Source organism: Centruroides sculpturatus, unplaced genomic scaffold, assembly GCF_000671375.1.
Source record: "Centruroides sculpturatus isolate CEXI.00-Female unplaced genomic scaffold, Cexi_2.0 scaffold1186, whole genome shotgun sequence".
Classification (NCBI taxonomy): domain Eukaryota; kingdom Metazoa; phylum Arthropoda; class Arachnida; order Scorpiones; family Buthidae; genus Centruroides; species Centruroides sculpturatus.
Genome location: NW_019385378.1, coordinates 35,594 through 54,092, shown reverse-complemented (window position 1 = coordinate 54,092; position 18,499 = coordinate 35,594). Strand labels below are relative to the sequence as shown.

Here is an 18,499-nt window from a genome sequence, read left to right as displayed (position 1 = left end):
TTTAGTCCCATGTCAGGGTGGATAAGGGTGCTGTTTGTATGTGGGTAGTGGAGACACTGGTACAAAGCACCTTTACAAAAACCCATTTATTAGTAGCAAATCATTGGCTTACATAAATTTTAGCAACAAATCCCTTCCGTGTATGGCAATTGTAGGCTAGAGAGTTCATCCTAGAAGATGTAGATAATCTGTTTTGTAATGGAGTTCTGACAACAACCCTGGGGCAGTGGCAAGATGTTCAGCAAGTTACAGGTTCAAATAATTAGCACAGTCACCAAAAAACTCTCTCCTGACCTTGAGATCCAGGGTTTTTATAGGATTTCTCCCCAGATCTCCTCCTCTGATTGGTTCTGACTTTTTCTCCTTGTTTCCCGATTGGTCTCTTCTCCTGTTTTCCAGGTGGAAATAAGATTGGTTTGGGTCCTGGGAAAAAGTCTATCTGAGATGATCTACCTGGTACCATGTGTCAACTCTGACTGAGAGATGTTGATAGAACTAAGAAACCTGAACTTGTGCTTTAGCCTGTTGTTTTCCTTTCTCTTGACACTTTAGAATAGGAGTGTCCAACTTTTTTGTTTCTATGGGCCACATTGGAAGAAGTAATAGAGTTTTGGGCCACAAAAATATTATATATACTTGTGGCCCAATCCTTAAATATACAAGTAAATTTAAGAATTAATATGTCTAGATTATAGTAATAAGTATTAAAACTTTATCACAAATAAGGATATTTAAAAAAATTACTTCTACAGACACTTTCAATTTTTACTTAGAAATAGATAAATTCATTTATTATAAAGGAGACAAACAAAACTTTATTTGAAAAACATAAATATTTGTTTTATTTGGGTCTCTAATTAATAAAAGATGACAAAACATCATTTTAAAGTGCATTTTTATTCAACTAATATATTTATAAATAATATGTAGCCCAAAAAATAGTCAATGCGCCAAATGATATTTTTATGCAAAACTAAAAAGGGTAGCCAAATCTTGCAACATTGGAAGGAATACTAAATAAAGCTGGAGTTGGGACTCAAAGGATTATAGACCCAAATAAGTTGAAACTGGTTACTTTGTACTTGAATATTTGTAGTCTTGAGAAAGAAGTAGAAAGACAAATTTTTATGAAATGGATACATAAATCATAAATTTAACCTAAGAAATCATGTGAAATTAGAACTTTTGCCAATTTTGATTATGAAAATCCAGATGAACAAATCTATAAATAAAAAAAACTGTTTAAAATACAATTTTATCTAACAATTGTTGATACAGTCTTAAATTCCGTTCAGGAAAGATTTGAAAATCTAAATCAGTGCAATAATATATTTAAATTTCTTTGTGAATTTGGAAAAATGACTGAAGACAAAATTAAAAAATGTTTCGATTTAGTTGTTTCCCTTCAAATTAACAAAGGAAGCACAAGAATTAAGGATGTTGATGGTCTTGAGCTCTTCAATGAGCTGATAACATGTAGAAATTTGAAAAGTGGAGTTGCAGATGCATTAAAAATTTGACATATATTGCAAAAAATAACTCGATGTCATCATTTCCTAATCTGTTTATAGCTTTGAGAATTTTTCTGACATTGCCAGTTAGTGTAGCATTGGGTGAAAGGAGTTTTTTGAAACTCAAACTTATATTTAAGAACATCAATGACTAAAGAAAGGTTTAATGATATAGGACTGTTAGCCATAGAAAAAAAATTGTGTGACAGTTTAGAATTATCACATGTTATTGATAAATTGGCAAATAAGAAAGCAAGAAGAGTGCAGTTCTAACTTTTTGGATAGACTGTATTTTGTTACTTCTGTTTTATATCTTGTACATGTTTTATTTCAATAAAATTAAAATATTTTTATGGATTTTTTAAACTCCTGTCAACCATACAGAACTATCATAAAAACATACTAGTAAACTACTATTGGTTGGATTAAGTTATAAATCTACTAACGATTCACATAATGGGACTGGAGGTGGGGCGGCCAAATATCTCTAATATACAGGTGGCTAACAGCCCAGAACCGGCCTGAACAGGATTCAACTTATTCAGTACCAGCAGATCATGTCCAACAACATCACAATGATGCTATATAGTTCAACCCCCAGTATATCTGAAGGATTTTCATACATAAGGGAAAGGATTGTACTGTGAGGTGCTTTGCGACTATATATTTTTGTGTTTCGTTTTTTCCCTTGACCCCTTCATTTTTGTTCATGATACCATCTTTTTCCAGTTCACATTATGTTGGCAGCCAGATCAGACAGAGGAGGTCACATGGGGAGGATATCCGCTTGGCACAATATAAAAAGTCGTGATCCGCATGTTGTAGGAACTTTTTTTTCCTCTTGCTTTGTTCTGGCTACTTGTGAATGATACAAGATCGAGGCGGTGAGCGTGAGAGGACCAAGGATCAGAGAAAAGGCCGATGAGACAGCAATCCATTTCCATCCAACCCAGGATACTTTAACATCAAGATAGAGCATACTCAAGGAAAAGAAGATCGGTGGGAGATTCACTCAAATGTATTAGTTTCTTTTTCATTGTTTATATGCGGTAGAAAAAGTGTTGAGAGTAGGTTTATTTTTTATACTGTGTTAAGTGCCTTTTGATTTTTGTCATATGCCATGAGCCCCCTGAAAGGAGAGGAGGAAAGGGGAATGTGAAAATGTGTGAAATATTATATTAGTTGTGCATTGGAAATTGTCAATCACGTGATAGTTCATGTTCTATGTATATATGGTCAACGAGAAAGGATTAAAAGCCCAGTATATTTGTCAAGCCAACTTGTCCATTTATTTTTGTCTAGTCCCACTGACCTCATTCTAAGGGGCATTCTACAAGTGCAACAACCCAAATTTCCTGACTGTTTATTGTAATAATTTTATTGCCCCCAGTGAGCACTGGTCATGACAGAACACATGTAGCAGTTAACCTTTTGTCTTGATTATTGTAAGTCTGTACTTTTCAACGTGCAGTAAAAGAGTTGACTCATTCCTGTGTGTGTATTTTCTCTACCCCAAACGCAACAAAATGCAAAAAATTTATCTGTGAAATACATTGTGTTCAGTTGTACACAGACTGTAAAAATTAGTTTTTAAAGTTTAACAAAAAGTGAAACAATATTTAAGTATTTTAATTAATTGGTTTGTTATATTTAATAATAAACGTATGAACAATTTTAATCCATAAAATATCTACAATGCCACATATTCCTTTTTCATTAAATTTTCCTGACTCCAATGCAAGCAGTTATGTTTCAAATAGTGCAAGCAATTAAAGGTTAAAGTAAACTTCTACAATTAACATTTATATAAGAAAATGTAGAAAATAATGATGATATGTATGATTTATTGCAATAAATTATACCTAATGTTTTCATTAATAATATTTTGAAGTAATTTTTATATATCATACCTTATCTCCTTTTTCACCCTTTGGTCCCATTTCACCTTTTTCACCAGGATAGCCTCTTTCTCCTGAAATTCCAGGTGGACCTGGGGGACCAACAACACCTGGACGTCCATTATAGGGACCAAAAGGACCATCACCTGATGACCCATATAATCCAGAAACAAATCCTCCATCCATCTAGAATGAGTTAATCATAATATTAATAAAGTTTATTTCTTAAAATAATATTTATAAATTGCATTCATAGACATTTTTCTTCCTTCTAAAGAAAATGAATGAAAGTAATTAATCCTACCTGAAATAATTTATATAACACATTGTAATAATTTTCTGGAATACCAAAATACATTGGAAATTCTAGATTACAGTAGATCAAGATATTCCATATTTATAATTGAAATCATATAGTACAAATCAAAGTTTGAATCATATAACTAAAGATACATCTAAATTCTGAATTAATTATTTTCAGGCTAAATAATGACAAATGTTTTAAATTAATTAATTAAGTCCAACACTAACTATCTTTAAACAAATTTGGTGATGGTGCACTTAAGATAAATCTAAACATCACATTAATTACTGGTGCATTATCAACAATTAATGCAATGTTTAGGTTTGTCTTTGGTTATACATGAATTCTTGTATCAAGTTGTAATTCTCTCATGTATAAATGGAAATTATTGTGTTATCTATAATGTTAATTAATACCCATTTAAATAAAAACTGAATAACTGGATAATGTAGAATTTTCTATATTATAAAATGAAAGGTTAATGAATAATGATTCCACATACAATAAAAGCATCAGTAATTTACAATGTTACAGTTTATTTTTACAACACAATAGTTTTTAATGAATTAATGCCATACTGTAAATTTTTTAGTGTAATTCTTATATTTAAAGATATACAAAATCCTATATTCCTAAACTTTTATTAAACTAAATTTTGATAAAATAAGAACAGACTGTTTAGCAGAAATAATACAAAATTAAATAATTATTAAAGTTTCTTTTAAAAATAAAAAAAAACTTATAACATTTAAATCATATTCACATTTTAAAGAAATGTAGACAAATTAACAGTTCAGTCATTATTGCTGTCTTACCAAAAGCTCTCATATCAAAACAATCTTGTTCTATTTGACATTGTCAAACAATTTGCTAACAATATTAAGAAAGATAAAATTAAAATGAAAGCTACTTATATTTAGATTACTTATGTCCTTCTGAGAATTCTCTTTCTGATTTATTTTCTTCTTGGGTAAAGATGTCATTAAAACACATTTTTTTATTGACAAATAAAAAGAAGAAAAGAAATAAATACAAAGTGAGCCAAAAATATCAGGCACATTTTGTGCAGAAACTGGTTTTATGTTATCAGGGAAACAAAAGCAGTTTTCTTACCATGGAGAATTGGACAACTGTAGGTCATGCTTTTGCCACTGAACCATATTTTAAAGACAATGAATTTCTGATGCAAAACATTGCTTCATTGTCACTTCAATATTTAGAAGTAAATTACCAAAGGAAATTCAAACTTAGCACTTTACAAAAGAATTCCTAACCATTTGAAAAATTATTCATTTTATATAAAATAAAATTTCTTTCTTTAATTCCTAAAACATTGAAAACACTTTCAGTAAGTTTTGAAAAGTATCTTTAATTATCATAATGCCAATCAGACTTCTTATTTTCATCAATAAAATCATTAAAAAACTAAACTCCATTCAGCATATTTTTCCATGAAATCCTCTAATATTTCAGGATCAAGATTTATAGAGGAAATCTATTAGTTAAAACTGCTGACCCTCGAAATTGTACTTATGCCTTTCATGATATTTCTGAATCCACTATCATAAAATCATGCAATGATTTCATACTCACTCTTTGGCAACAAAGATGGAAAAATTCTTGCACTGGACATCTCACATTTGACTACCTTCCTGACATCTACAAGAGAAAGAAATATTTACATGTTTATCTAAACTTTTACTTTACTCTTCTGTTGACTGGTCATGACCATTTCAAGCAAAATTTGTGCTTGCACAGGTTTGGTCACATCTCTACCAATCTTTGTCTATATAGAACAGTGGCCATTTCATCTACAAATCTGTGCCTTCAGCAATATTTGCAAAAAGTTTATAAAAATTGACACACAATCAAGATCTTCACTGGCTATGCCCCAAAATAAACATCATAAAAATTCTATTACTTCATGATTTTATCCAGTCTATCAAATACCGAAATGCTTTTTTAAAAGTAAAGACAATTAATTATGATAAACTAATAATCTTGGTATAATGAACTATACCATTATTCAACGATACCATAGAAATATATTAATTGGATTATATTAAACTTACATATTCAGTGAGTCAAAGCATACACAAATGTTATCTATGAACAGTACAATAAAGAAAATCGGATGTTTACAATTATGAATGAATAAAATGAAAAATGTGAACGTCATTTTATTTCTCAATAAATATAAACAATGGAATTTTAATGATAAAAATTTTTCTAATTGTATAATTTTATAATGTAATTCAAGTAGAAAGATTTACATATAGTAACATTTAATAAAAACAGAAAACTTATCAATCGAAAGTTTTGGAATTTCAAGAACTGTGCACTTTTATTTTGTAAAGATTTTTCCTTCTTATAATATATTGGACAAAGTAATAAACTGTTTTATTATAACTAAAATTGCACTAAAAATCTAATAAAATTCTACAAAATAATCTATATGTTAATGTACTAAATTTATTAATTTATCTTTTGTTTGTTTGTTTATTAAAGTTATATTGACAATTCTAGTCAATATAATTATATTGGCTAGAATTGTCAATATAACTTTAATCATTTATTTTATTGAAAGAAACAATATTCTAATTAAAAGTTTAAAACAGATAGAAACTAATCTATTTCAATGAATAATATAGATTCATTATTAAATATATAAATTAAATACAGTATATACAAGGTAGAGTCGAAAATAAATGGGAGCTTCAATGTCAGTTGGTAATACTAACTACTTGATCATTCCATGTTTTACAAAGCTGTTTTTGAGTAGATTTACTGAGATATGAGAATACTACCCCAGTAAAAATAGTAGATCGAGTGAATGCTTCTGAAGTGTAAAAGATTGAAAATAAAAACAATGGATTAACATTAAATTTTACTGTAGGTTTGAGATATCTTGTAACAAAACTCTAAAATATTGAGTCTACAATGATGACACTATATTGAAGGTCAAGTATATGAGGCCCAAGCAATACTCAAGTTCACGTGTTAAAAATATCATAAAGGTGTCAAATCAAGGGATCAGGCTTTGATTCTAACACTCATAAAAATTGGAAGAAAAACGTAAATAAAATCGGCAAATAATAAAATTATTAATCAAGAGGAAAAAAAGTTTTTAAATAACCTTAAAAGGAGATGCAGTGCTGATATTATGTTTCAGACATAAGAATTTGAAACATTTAAATATGAGCAGGAGTTTCAAGGTGTGATTAATTTCCCTTCATCAGATTAAAACACAGTATCAAATTAAATCTGTGGTGGCCCGAAATGGTCTGTTATCTGCTTAGATACAGGAAACCGACCAATCAAAAGCTAGAGATCTGGGAAAGAGAATCTTTTAAAAACCTGGATCTCAAGGACAAAGGCAGACCCCTAGTGAAGTTAACTGTAGAGACTTCTTCTAGACTTCTCCCAGCCTCTGATCAACTATCCAGACTTTTCCTAGATAAACTATAGTCAACTGTCCAGACTTTTCCCTGCCTCTACAAGTGAATACCATCCTGTTTGAACTTTGGGCTATCACCTTTCGTCACAACCTCCCACACCATCAAGTATTGACTGACTACCCCAAGGACAACAACAGTCCAGAGCCATCAGAAGACAAGACACTCTAGATTGTAAGACTTAGTATAAATAAACGGGTTTGTTTGTCACTGTAGCTATTTGCCTTACTTTCCTTTATCCCACATACAATAAGTCCTGACATTTGGATATCACCAATTCGGCAACCTTCACAAGTATAACAATGGTACAAGAGAGTCAAAGAAAGTAAGGAAGATGTGGAAGATAACTCACATCCAGGCATATGCAGATCAGCTACAGTGTGTAATTCAGAAGTAATTGCTAAGATTCACGTGGGAATTAGATGACACTATTGGCATCATAGATGATCTCATCTATGATACTAATAGTGTCATCTAATTCACTTCTGTATACAGAGAAGACCTAATTTATTTGGCCTAAAATCTAGGTACTTTTAACTCATTCAGATCTATGGGCACTAAGAGAGCCTATTTTCCAAACCCATCATAGTGGATTCAGCCAAGTAGTGAAGGCATAGCCAAACATATCTAAGACAGCCTGCCCAAGAAAAATTCCTGGGGAATTGCTTCCTTGGATTTTATCCCAGGTTTTCCCAGAACAGTAGGCTAACATTTTAACTTCCCCAGCAATCCAGGTGTCTAATTTGGTTATTTCACTTGGGTCTATAAGTAAGATTCCCATGACAATCTTAATACATTGCATCAAACTTTCAATAGCCAACAACCTAGCGAAAACAGGATTTCTGTGCTCCTATTCCCATGATATAATGGATTTTTATATTATCATCTTTTTTGAGATTAAAGAAATGTCTGAAGATGTGTTATTTTTCATCACAAGAATTTTTGAGAGTGCTGTGCAATATCTAAAAACAGGTTTAGAATTACTACTGGTCATGGTAAGAATAGTGTCAGAAATGACAGAAAATGGTCATTAATTCAAAGGAAATGTATTGTAATTTATATCACACTTTTTCCCATTTATTTTTGGCAAATTTGATAGGAATAATATGATATATGTATGATTTATGACTAGCATATATATAAAGATCATCATACCAGTTCCTGCTTTATTAGTGCACAAAAATGCAAACAAGAAAACTTCAATGACTAACAAATTTTTTTGACCATATTAAATGATCATCATCAAGTTAACATATAACACAACTCATAAACCTCTGAGTGTCCAGGAACAAAAAATTTACAGGTTAATATATTCAAAAATACAATGTACAATTTTAAAACAGATGGAATACAATCTCATTGGCAGAGGTTGGCTATGACAAGGGTGACATAGCCATTCAGTAAAGGTTTTGAGATTGTGTTCCATCTGTTTTAAAATTTGTACATTCAATTTATATTATATTTTCAAGTATGTTATGATGATGGTGATTGAATATGGTTGAAAGCATTTATTAGTCATTAAAGTTTTCTTGTTTACTGAAATTTTTGGTTTTTTAGAAGTGTTTATTGTATAGTTTTAAACTTCTTTCTGAACTTCTGATGATGAACTAAGGAAATTTGAAAGTGTTAGGAATAAACTGTTTAAAATTGTTTTTTCATTTTCCAATGAAAGTAGGAAGTGGTGTAATTCTGATTTTTCAAGAATTAGAGGTTAATGTTGGCTATTATATGATAATATTAATATTGATATTAATATCCAATGGATCTCTGTAAAATTAGGATAATTACATTAATATTACATAATATTAGATTATTATATATTTTAGATTATATTAATATTAATACTGATATACAAGGGGGTGCGAAAGTAGATATATAGTTGAGAATCTGAGAAATACAAATGTTTGCTGTTCATTATTATTATTTTTATTATCTTTTATTAGTTCATATTCCTTATTTGTGATTTAATTTGTACATAAAAATAAATGTTTTTCTTCCTATTTTCTCCCTGTATGTTTTTTCTCCATAATAACAACTGTATACCTACTTTTGCACCCCCTGTATAACACTGAAAGCATAAAATAAAAAGATCATATAACTTTTTATTTTAAGCTTTCAATATTATATATTTGTAAAAATAAAAAATTTGAGAACAAATATATACATAATTTCCAAATTATCTTCTAGATTTTTTGATACATGAAGTGACAAAATTTATTCATTGAATATTGATATCATGTTTAGTTAATAGAAAATGATTAAATTATAAAATTATGGTTCAAAATGCTATTAAACCGATGTATAATAAGATGAATAAGCACAATTATTAACTACAAACATTACATAGGAGTAGAGTCTATTAAACAAAATATATAATTATTTATATTATTAAATGAAAAAGTAATTTTTAAAATTATAAAATTTTTAAAGTTACTTACATCAAAAATAGCACGATGTGTTGCGGGTGGACCTGGCGGTCCGGGAGGACCTACATATCCACGAGGTCCAGGTGGCCCAACAATACCAGGTGTCCCATCTTTCCCAGGTTCACCCTTAACTCCAGGAAGACCTTGCAACCCAGGTGGACCCTTAGTTATTTCATAATAATAAATACTATACTTAAATTCTATTAATAAAATATATTGGTTAATATTACATAAATTAGTTTATTTTATGTATTTATATTACACTGATTTAACCTAAATTATATCAATTTTGTGAAGATAAAGTTTATTTCTCTATAAAAACAATTAATTCAACATTAATATTTTTTATTCAAAAATTTTCTGTAAGATTGGAAAAGTGTAAAGTATTTATTAACAGATTTATAAATGACTTTTATTAATTGATCACACATTTAAATTTAAAAAGATATAAATTTAGCAGATTTTAAACACTACTTACTCTTTCTCCTTTCTCACCTGGTGGTCCTGCTTCATATATAACACCTGGTGGACTCTAATTTTAAAAAATTGTATCATTTAACAAACTTTCAATAATTTACAATATATTTTAATAAATAAAGAAATCTGGATAATTGAATTCTAATATTAATTTAATAAATTTCCAAATAAATGTTTTATTAGAGTACAGGGTACATTATGTAACAAAAATTACCTTTATTCCAATAAAATATTTATTTTTGATATATTAAGTAAACGAAATTTATAACGAAGTGAAATCAACATAGTAAAAATAATTAATAAAATGCATATTTTACATATTTTCTATTTTATTGGGGCTTTTTTACAATTTTAATAAAAATAATTAATACTTCAAATAATTTATATAACTTTGGTGTATCATTTATAAATAATTATTTTACTATCATTTTTAAATCCTGTAAAATCTCCATGTTTTAAACTGACTGGAAAAATGGAGTTTTTCCTTCAAATATTCAAATAATGCAATTAATTGAAATAGGATCTCTCATTAATATGTATAAAAAACTATTTCAATAACATATTTACAAAATTTTTAAATGGAATATTTACAAAATATTATATAACTTAGTTTACTTATGACCATATTTTTCATTATAATTAAAAATTATCTCATTAAAATATTATGCAATGACTTAAATAAAGTACTTGACTTTTGGTATTAAGTTAATATATTTAAAACCAATGAATATACAGGGTTCCTACTCAAATTTTTGTTTTAATTTCCCTGACTTCCCCTGACCAACTTTGGACAAATTACAAGATAAAACAGCATTTGACTTACTATGCACATATGTTTTGCTTCTCCAGCATTTTAATTAGTTATTTTATATTTTGTTTTATATTATATATTAGATGCTAATTAACAGTTATATATTTTTTATAATTGCCAAAATTGCTTCTTGTAATGCCAAAAACTTTAAGAAAAATATTAATACTATCAGTGTTATTATTTTTTAGTTGAAATATTACTACAAGAACTTTTGACAAATTACAGATTGTCTTCTTCAGGCACAGAATAATGGATAGAATAATGGATCTTTTCAAAACTGTTGACCTAGACAATAGATTTGTCCCAACATAAGTCCCTGACTGGTTTGAATTTGAAACCATACAAGGTATCTACAATGCCATTTTACAGCCAAGAACTGAACAATGTACATGCCAGTTTTAAACCTGTTAGGGACTTGTGTTGGAACAGACCTAATATTTGCCAGAGATACTTGCAAGTTAGAATTTTAAAAGTATATTTTCTGTCACTCTTAGCCTAGGAATAAGATGGGAATAAGTTTGGGTGGGGTGTGAAGTTAAGGTGTTTAACCGTTAAAATAAAATACTCACAAATATTTTTATAAATTTATTTTGTTTCATCATAATTTCACAATTTCTATGAAAACCAGCTTGTCCGGGTGAAAACCAGCATGGTGGCAACACTAATAATGGAATCTTAACAGACCCTTACAATTTAAAATATATGTTAATGTGTTTAAAATATACATTAATTTGCCATTTGAAACACATTCATGTATATTTTAAATTGTAAGTATTCCATTAAGATTCCTTTATTCTGTACCTGAAGAAGACAATCTCTAATTTGTTGAAAGAACTTGTAGTAATAATTCAAGTAAAAAATAATAATTCTGATAGACAGTATTAATATTTTTCTTATAATTGTTGAATTATTAAAATTAAAATGTTTTATTAAAATTCTGTTATTAATCCATAACCATAAATCTACATGGCTTTGAAAAAAAGAAATAAACTCAATTATTTTTTATTATTCATTAACAAATTCTATATAATCCATGTACAAAAGTATATATTTATTAAATTTATCTCTTAATCCTGAACTTTATAAAATATTAATAAACTGGAAGAAATATCAGAAAGTGTTTTGTTACACAATCAAAATTATTAAAATGAAAAATGATAAATATTACCATTTAAATTATTTATTATTTTGTATACTTTGTAAATTTTTGGAAAAATTTTGTGTAAACTTGGGAGAAATTTTGGGTCCTGAAAATATTCTGTATCCCTTTTCATAAGTTGTATTGCACCACATTACTTCTTGCTGTTTGCAGACGGGTATATTTAGTCAAAGCAAAAAATCAACAGGGCAGCCAAGGAAGCAAATTCCCTGATTTTTCCTAACTTTTTGACAATAGTGCCTTTGACTTAGTTTTATGCTTTTTTTGAATTGTGTTTCTGTCAGCATTGCTTAAAGAATGTGAAATGGCTCTATTTACTCTAGCACTCTGATGGAAGCTAGTTTGTTTGCACTTTATTGCTGAATTTCTAATGAATGAAAGGTTCAGTTGCTATATTTTTAAAAACATTAGTGTGCAGACTGTAACTATTTTTAAATATTGTTAAATCAAGAAAATCCTACTATAATTACAACTAGTGAGTAATGGAACAATACCTACTGAATTATTGTTGAATGCATCTATAAACTTTTGCACTACTTGCCAACTTCTCTAAAGAATAAATATATCATCTATGTACCTAACAATGCACTCAATATCATTTTGAAAATTTTTAGTGCAGGGTTTTCTACCCATCTAAGTACTATTTCAGTGATGTCTGTTTTGTAAGTAACATTTATCACCCCAATAAAGGTAAGAATTATTTACGATTACATCAATACATTCCACTATTGATTTAAACTTTTCTAATGCCACTTCATCTTTCTCACATATGAGGGTTGTTCAAAAAGTTCGGGAACTTTTTGAACAACCCTCATATGCTATAGCCTGGTAAGGAATGTTGCAGCCAAAATGTAAATAGAAGAATAAAGACTAACCTAGTTTAATAATGTAAGATAATCTTTTGCATCTATGGTAATGAATGATACTGTTTTAATTACTTCTAGAGAGGTTTTAACTGTATAATTTATTTGACAGTTGCAATAGTAAGGAAGATATGTAATGCTTTAAGAACTGGTCTTAGTGGCATTTTTTTTTATGAATTGTACCTTCACCATACCAAACAGTTTTGTTGTTGGAACTTTGGTAGGGGTTTTGCAATGTAGAAATGCAGTGAGTTGTTTATTATTATCATGTTATAGTTTTGGTTAAATTAATCCTGAAAATCAGAACTTTATTTCATTTAGCCTCTTTGGTGTATGGTGTAATTTTAAAATCTCATTTCAAATATGTAAAAATAAAGCAAAACAAATTATTGAGTTTTCTTGGAAATAAATTATCTAGTAACAGAATTTTTCTGAAATTTTTGTTGAGTTTCTGTTAATAGATAATTTATCTGATATCTGTTATAAAAGATTAAAGCACTTCTTCACATATCTCTAAAATATATGAGCTATGAATATTCATGATAGTTCTCAACACTACTGAGGAAACAGAATGATTAGTGACATACACTGAAGTTTTTAAACTCTTAAATTACCCCAAACAATACTTGGGGTAATTTAAGAGTTGGTCACAAAAGAGTATCAAAGAAAATTCAATATTAAGTCTCAAGCATTAGTGAATACATTTATTTGATCATACAAAGAAAGTTTATTTCTATTGCTATATTTTAATTTCTCTATTTATATTTTAATTATAAGTTTTGTTTATAGTAAAAATGAAATAAAATTTAAATGTAAAATGAAACTATTCCTTACTGGAGATCCAACAATGTTGTTTACAACATCTTTTCCATCACCGGTTGATGTCATTTCTGATTTTGATATGTTATTACAAAGACAAAAGCCAGCAGGACCAGGTGGTCCTGGAATACCAGGCGGTCCTGGAATACCAGGTGGACCTGGTATTCCAAAATAACTACTTGTTCCACTCTGAAATTAAGAATGTATTTTTAAAAGAAAATTAAAATGAAATGATTAATCTTAATTATTAAATAAATTCATAACATCAAAACCTTTTAGATATAAAATTTTTAATCCATATAAAATGAATTTTAAAAAAATTATTTAATGCAGTTACAGAATTCAAATGAATGACTTCCATGTGTAAATGTAACTCAATACTATTTATTAATGCTAAATTACAATTTTATCAATTTTCTATTAAGTATGGCAACTGAAAATTTTAATATCATCATTAATATATTTCAAAATTAATCTTACAAATTTACAAGACTCCTATCTGCAATAGAAACAGTACTATAGTATTGTTAAAAAGAAATTAGTAATTTTTTCACATTAATAGTTTCATGTTCATAGTATAGATGTAACTGGAATTTTTTGTATCAATGGTGTTTGTGAAATTAGTATTTCTATCCCAACAGTACCATTCTTCAGGTTTTTTGCTGCCCTTTTTGTCATCTTTGTAAAGTTTGTAACATGATAGGTGTTTCTTTCTGTCATGTTCACTTTTGTTCATGTGTTTATTTTCTTAAATTAAACTTTCTTTTTTTATTTCCTGTTTTACTATTTTTTAAAACCTCCAATGCAGATAGTATGCAGACTGTTGTGAATTGACAGTATCAATTCATAAAAAGAAGACTTTCAAGGCAGAACAGGATGTGATAAGGTAACAATGATGCCAAAGAACACCTCAGTATATTGCCAATTTTGCAATAGATGACTGCTGGTTAGTGTGTAAAAACCAACCAACTTTAGATGTCCAATTGAAAGTGGATGAAAATGTTCACTTGACTAATAAGTGATAGTTTTGATGGTTTTAGGTTATTGGGTTATTTGAATTGCCAATTTTTTAGAAAGTGAGTTGATATAGTTATTGAGCTGCAATTTTCAAATTGCAGACTTATAAATTCCCATGGCTGTCCATCTGTCTGTCCTTTCTTAATCTCAAGAATGGAGTTAATTAGATGAAAATCAAGACCAGACAGGAAAGCTTAAGGGCCAGAGGCTCCAATTAACTAAATATGAACTTCCAGTCTGGACCAGAAGTCACATGATTTTTTAAATTAAAATATGATTGATTAAAAATTGCAAACTGGCATTGTGACAAAGTCATAATAAATAACTGCTCATTAAACATTAACTTTTCACCAAAAATGACACTTAAATTATTAATAGTATGATGAAAATTAATATGCTGTTTACCTATTAAAAAAAAAAATAGAAGCAGATTTTGTAAAAGGGAATTACACATTGCTAGTTTTATTTATACTGACATAGAATTATATAATCATAGTTGATCAACAAATTTGTTTAAATCATACCATAATTCAGAAGGATCAGAATTTATTAGCTTAAAATCACTAACATATGCAATCATAATGGAACTAAGTATTAGGAACTACAAAATCCAGGTAAGCAATGAAAAACAGATTACTCAAAACAGAGCCCTGAGATAATATGCACAATGAAGGAAAATCATTAAAAACAAAATCACCAAGTTTAATTTTAAAAGTAAAAGGCAAAAAATAATTGTTTTATCAGACAATAACAGCAGGATGAATATCAAAAAAGTTAGGAAGTATATCAAGCAATAAAGAAGGTATGTGATAATAGAGCGATCTTGGGGACAAAGATATAAATTTTTAAAACAAAATCTTTAATTTGCTCAACAAGATACAGATTACTTTTTGGGATGCCAGCCGATATCTCTCCCAAAAACGAATATATAATAAGAGGCAAACTACAATTTATACAGAAGCTATTCCCAACTATACTTATGCGGTACAGTTCTTTCTTTTGGTCACCGAATTAATATATCTTATATATATTTAATTTGATATATCTTACAACTAGGTACTTACGACTAACTATAACTAGTTTATATAAAGGATTAAGTTGAAAAAGGAAGAACCAGGACAGAGAATAGAAAAGGGGTACCCAAAAATCTGTGTCGATGTTTCCGTTATGGTGGGGTGAATGGCCAAAACTCCTGGGACAAGGGATGGATAGTCTCTTCACAAAAGTTTCCTCTTCTACTGAGTTCGAAAGATCGATAATATATCCAAATACTCTCTCAGTTCAATCTTCAATTTTTCTTCTCACAGCCTTTGTCTTCTCTATGCAATGCTATAATGCACTGGAGAGCTCTCTTCCCACATCCATCTTTGTCAAACTCCTCCATCCAAAAGGTACACGTGCTATCCTTATTGCCCTCAGAGTAGCATTCCCTCCATTGTTCTACCTGGATTACCCATCATACCCTAGGAAAAGAGGGTTGAACAAGAAAATTCTAGACAGAAAGGACAATAGCAGAGAGATCAGGGGAAAAAAGGAAATATACAAAATTTACAATATAAAAGATACGTGAAAATTATGGCATGCAGCCACAGAATCGAAAGCTCAACTAACATTTATATAGATACAAGGTCTGTTCAAAAAGTATCGGACCTTTGGTCGGCAAAAATAAATTTATTGACTTTGAGGTACAAAACCCTAATCCCCTTCAAAGTAGTCTNCCCCTCTTGGCATGCAACCCGTTCGTTACGCTGCCTCATCCCGTAAAACAATACAAAACACTACACGGGTAACATAATTAAATATATAAATTAAATACAGTATATACAAGGTAGAGTCGAAAATAAATGGGAGCTTCAATGTCAGTTGGTAATACTAACTACTTGATCATTCCATGTTTTACAAAGCTGTTTTTGAGTAGATTTACTGAGATATGAGAATACTACCCCAGTAAAAATAGTAGATCGAGTGAATGCTTCTGAAGTGTAAAAGATTGAAAATAAAAACAATGGATTAACATTAAATTTTACTGTAGGTTTGAGATATCTTGTAACAAAACTCTAAAATATTGAGTCTACAATGATGACACTATATTGAAGGTCAAGTATATGAGGCCCAAGCAATACTCAAGTTCACGTGTTAAAAATATCATAAAGGTGTCAAATCAAGGGATCAGGCTTTGATTCTAACACTCATAAAAATTGGAAGAAAAACGTAAATAAAATCGGCAAATAATAAAATTATTAATCAAGAGGAAAAAAAGTTTTTAAATAACCTTAAAAGGAGATGCAGTGCTGATATTATGTTTCAGACATAAGAATTTGAAACATTTAAATATGAGCAGGAGTTTCAAGGTGTGATTAATTTCCCTTCATCAGATTAAAACACAGTATCAAATTAAATCTGTGGTGGCCCGAAATGGTCTGTTATCTGCTTAGATACAGGAAACCGACCAATCAAAAGCTAGAGATCTGGGAAAGAGAATCTTTTAAAAACCTGGATCTCAAGGACAAAGGCAGACCCCTAGTGAAGTTAACTGTAGAGACTTCTTCTAGACTTCTCCCAGCCTCTGATCAACTATCCAGACTTTTCCTAGATAAACTATAGTCAACTGTCCAGACTTTTCCCTGCCTCTACAAGTGAATACCATCCTGTTTGAACTTTGGGCTATCACCTTTCGTCACAACCTCCCACACCATCAAGTATTGACTGACTACCCCAAGGACAACAACAGTCCAGAGCCATCAGAAGACAAGACACTCTAGATTGTAAGACTTAGTATAAATAAACGGGTTTGTTTGTCACTGTAGCTATTTGCCTTACTTTCCTTTATCCCACATACAATAAGTCCTGACATTTGGATATCACCAATTCGGCAACCTTCACAAGTATAACAATGGTACAAGAGAGTCAAAGAAAGTAAGGAAGATGTGGAAGATAACTCACATCCAGGCATATGCAGATCAGCTACAGTGTGTAATTCAGAAGTAATTGCTAAGATTCACGTGGGAATTAGATGACACTATTGGCATCATAGATGATCTCATCTATGATACTAATAGTGTCATCTAATTCACTTCTGTATACAGAGAAGACCTAATTTATTTGGCCTAAAATCTAGGTACTTTTAACTCATTCTGATCTATGGGCACTAAGAGAGCCTATTTTCCAAACCCATCATAGTGGATTCAGCCAAGTAGTGAAGGCATAGCCAAACATATCTAAGACAGCCTGCCCAAGAAAAATTCCTGGGGAATTGCTTCCTTGGATTTTATCCCAGGTTTTCCCAGAACAGTAGGCTAACATTTTAACTTCCCCAGCAATCCAGGTGTCTAATTTGGTTATTTCACTTGGGTCTATAAGTAAGATTCCCATGACAATCTTAATACATTGCATCAAACTTTCAATAGCCAACAACCTAGCGAAAACAGGATTTCTGTGCTCCTATTCCCATGATATAATGGATTTTTATATTATCATCTTTTTTGAGATTAAAGAAATGTCTGAAGATGTGTTATTTTTCATCACAAGAATTTTTGAGAGTGCTGTGCAATATCTAAAAACAGGTTTAGAATTACTACTGGTCATGGTAAGAATAGTGTCAGAAATGACAGAAAATGGTCATTAATTCAAAGGAAATGTATTGTAATTTATATCACACTTTTTCCCATTTATTTTTGGCAAATTTGATAGGAATAATATGATATATGTATGATTTATGACTAGCATATATATAAAGATCATCATACCAGTTCCTGCTTT

At 29.7% G+C, this 18,499-nt stretch overlaps 1 protein-coding gene across 4 annotated transcripts in view; it reads right to left on the bottom strand.

Annotated features, from left to right (window-relative positions):
- LOC111638331 (collagen alpha-3(IX) chain-like) overlaps positions 1–13,914 on the bottom strand; it is a 48,700-nt gene extending 34,786 nt beyond the window's left edge. For all 4 annotated transcript variants that reach the window (XM_023384023.1, XM_023384024.1, XM_023384025.1 and 1 more), the window contains exons 1-4: positions 13,739–13,914; positions 10,073–10,126; positions 9,607–9,756; positions 3,422–3,595 (exon numbers count right to left, since the gene is read on the bottom strand). In XM_023384023.1, the coding sequence (XP_023239791.1) occupies positions 3,422–3,595; positions 9,607–9,756; positions 10,073–10,126; positions 13,739–13,792 (432 nt within the window). In that variant the 5' untranslated portion in view covers positions 13,793–13,914. The remainder of the gene's footprint in view (positions 1–3,421; positions 3,596–9,606; positions 9,757–10,072; positions 10,127–13,738) is intronic.
- Between the last annotated feature and the right edge of the window lie 4,585 nt (positions 13,915–18,499).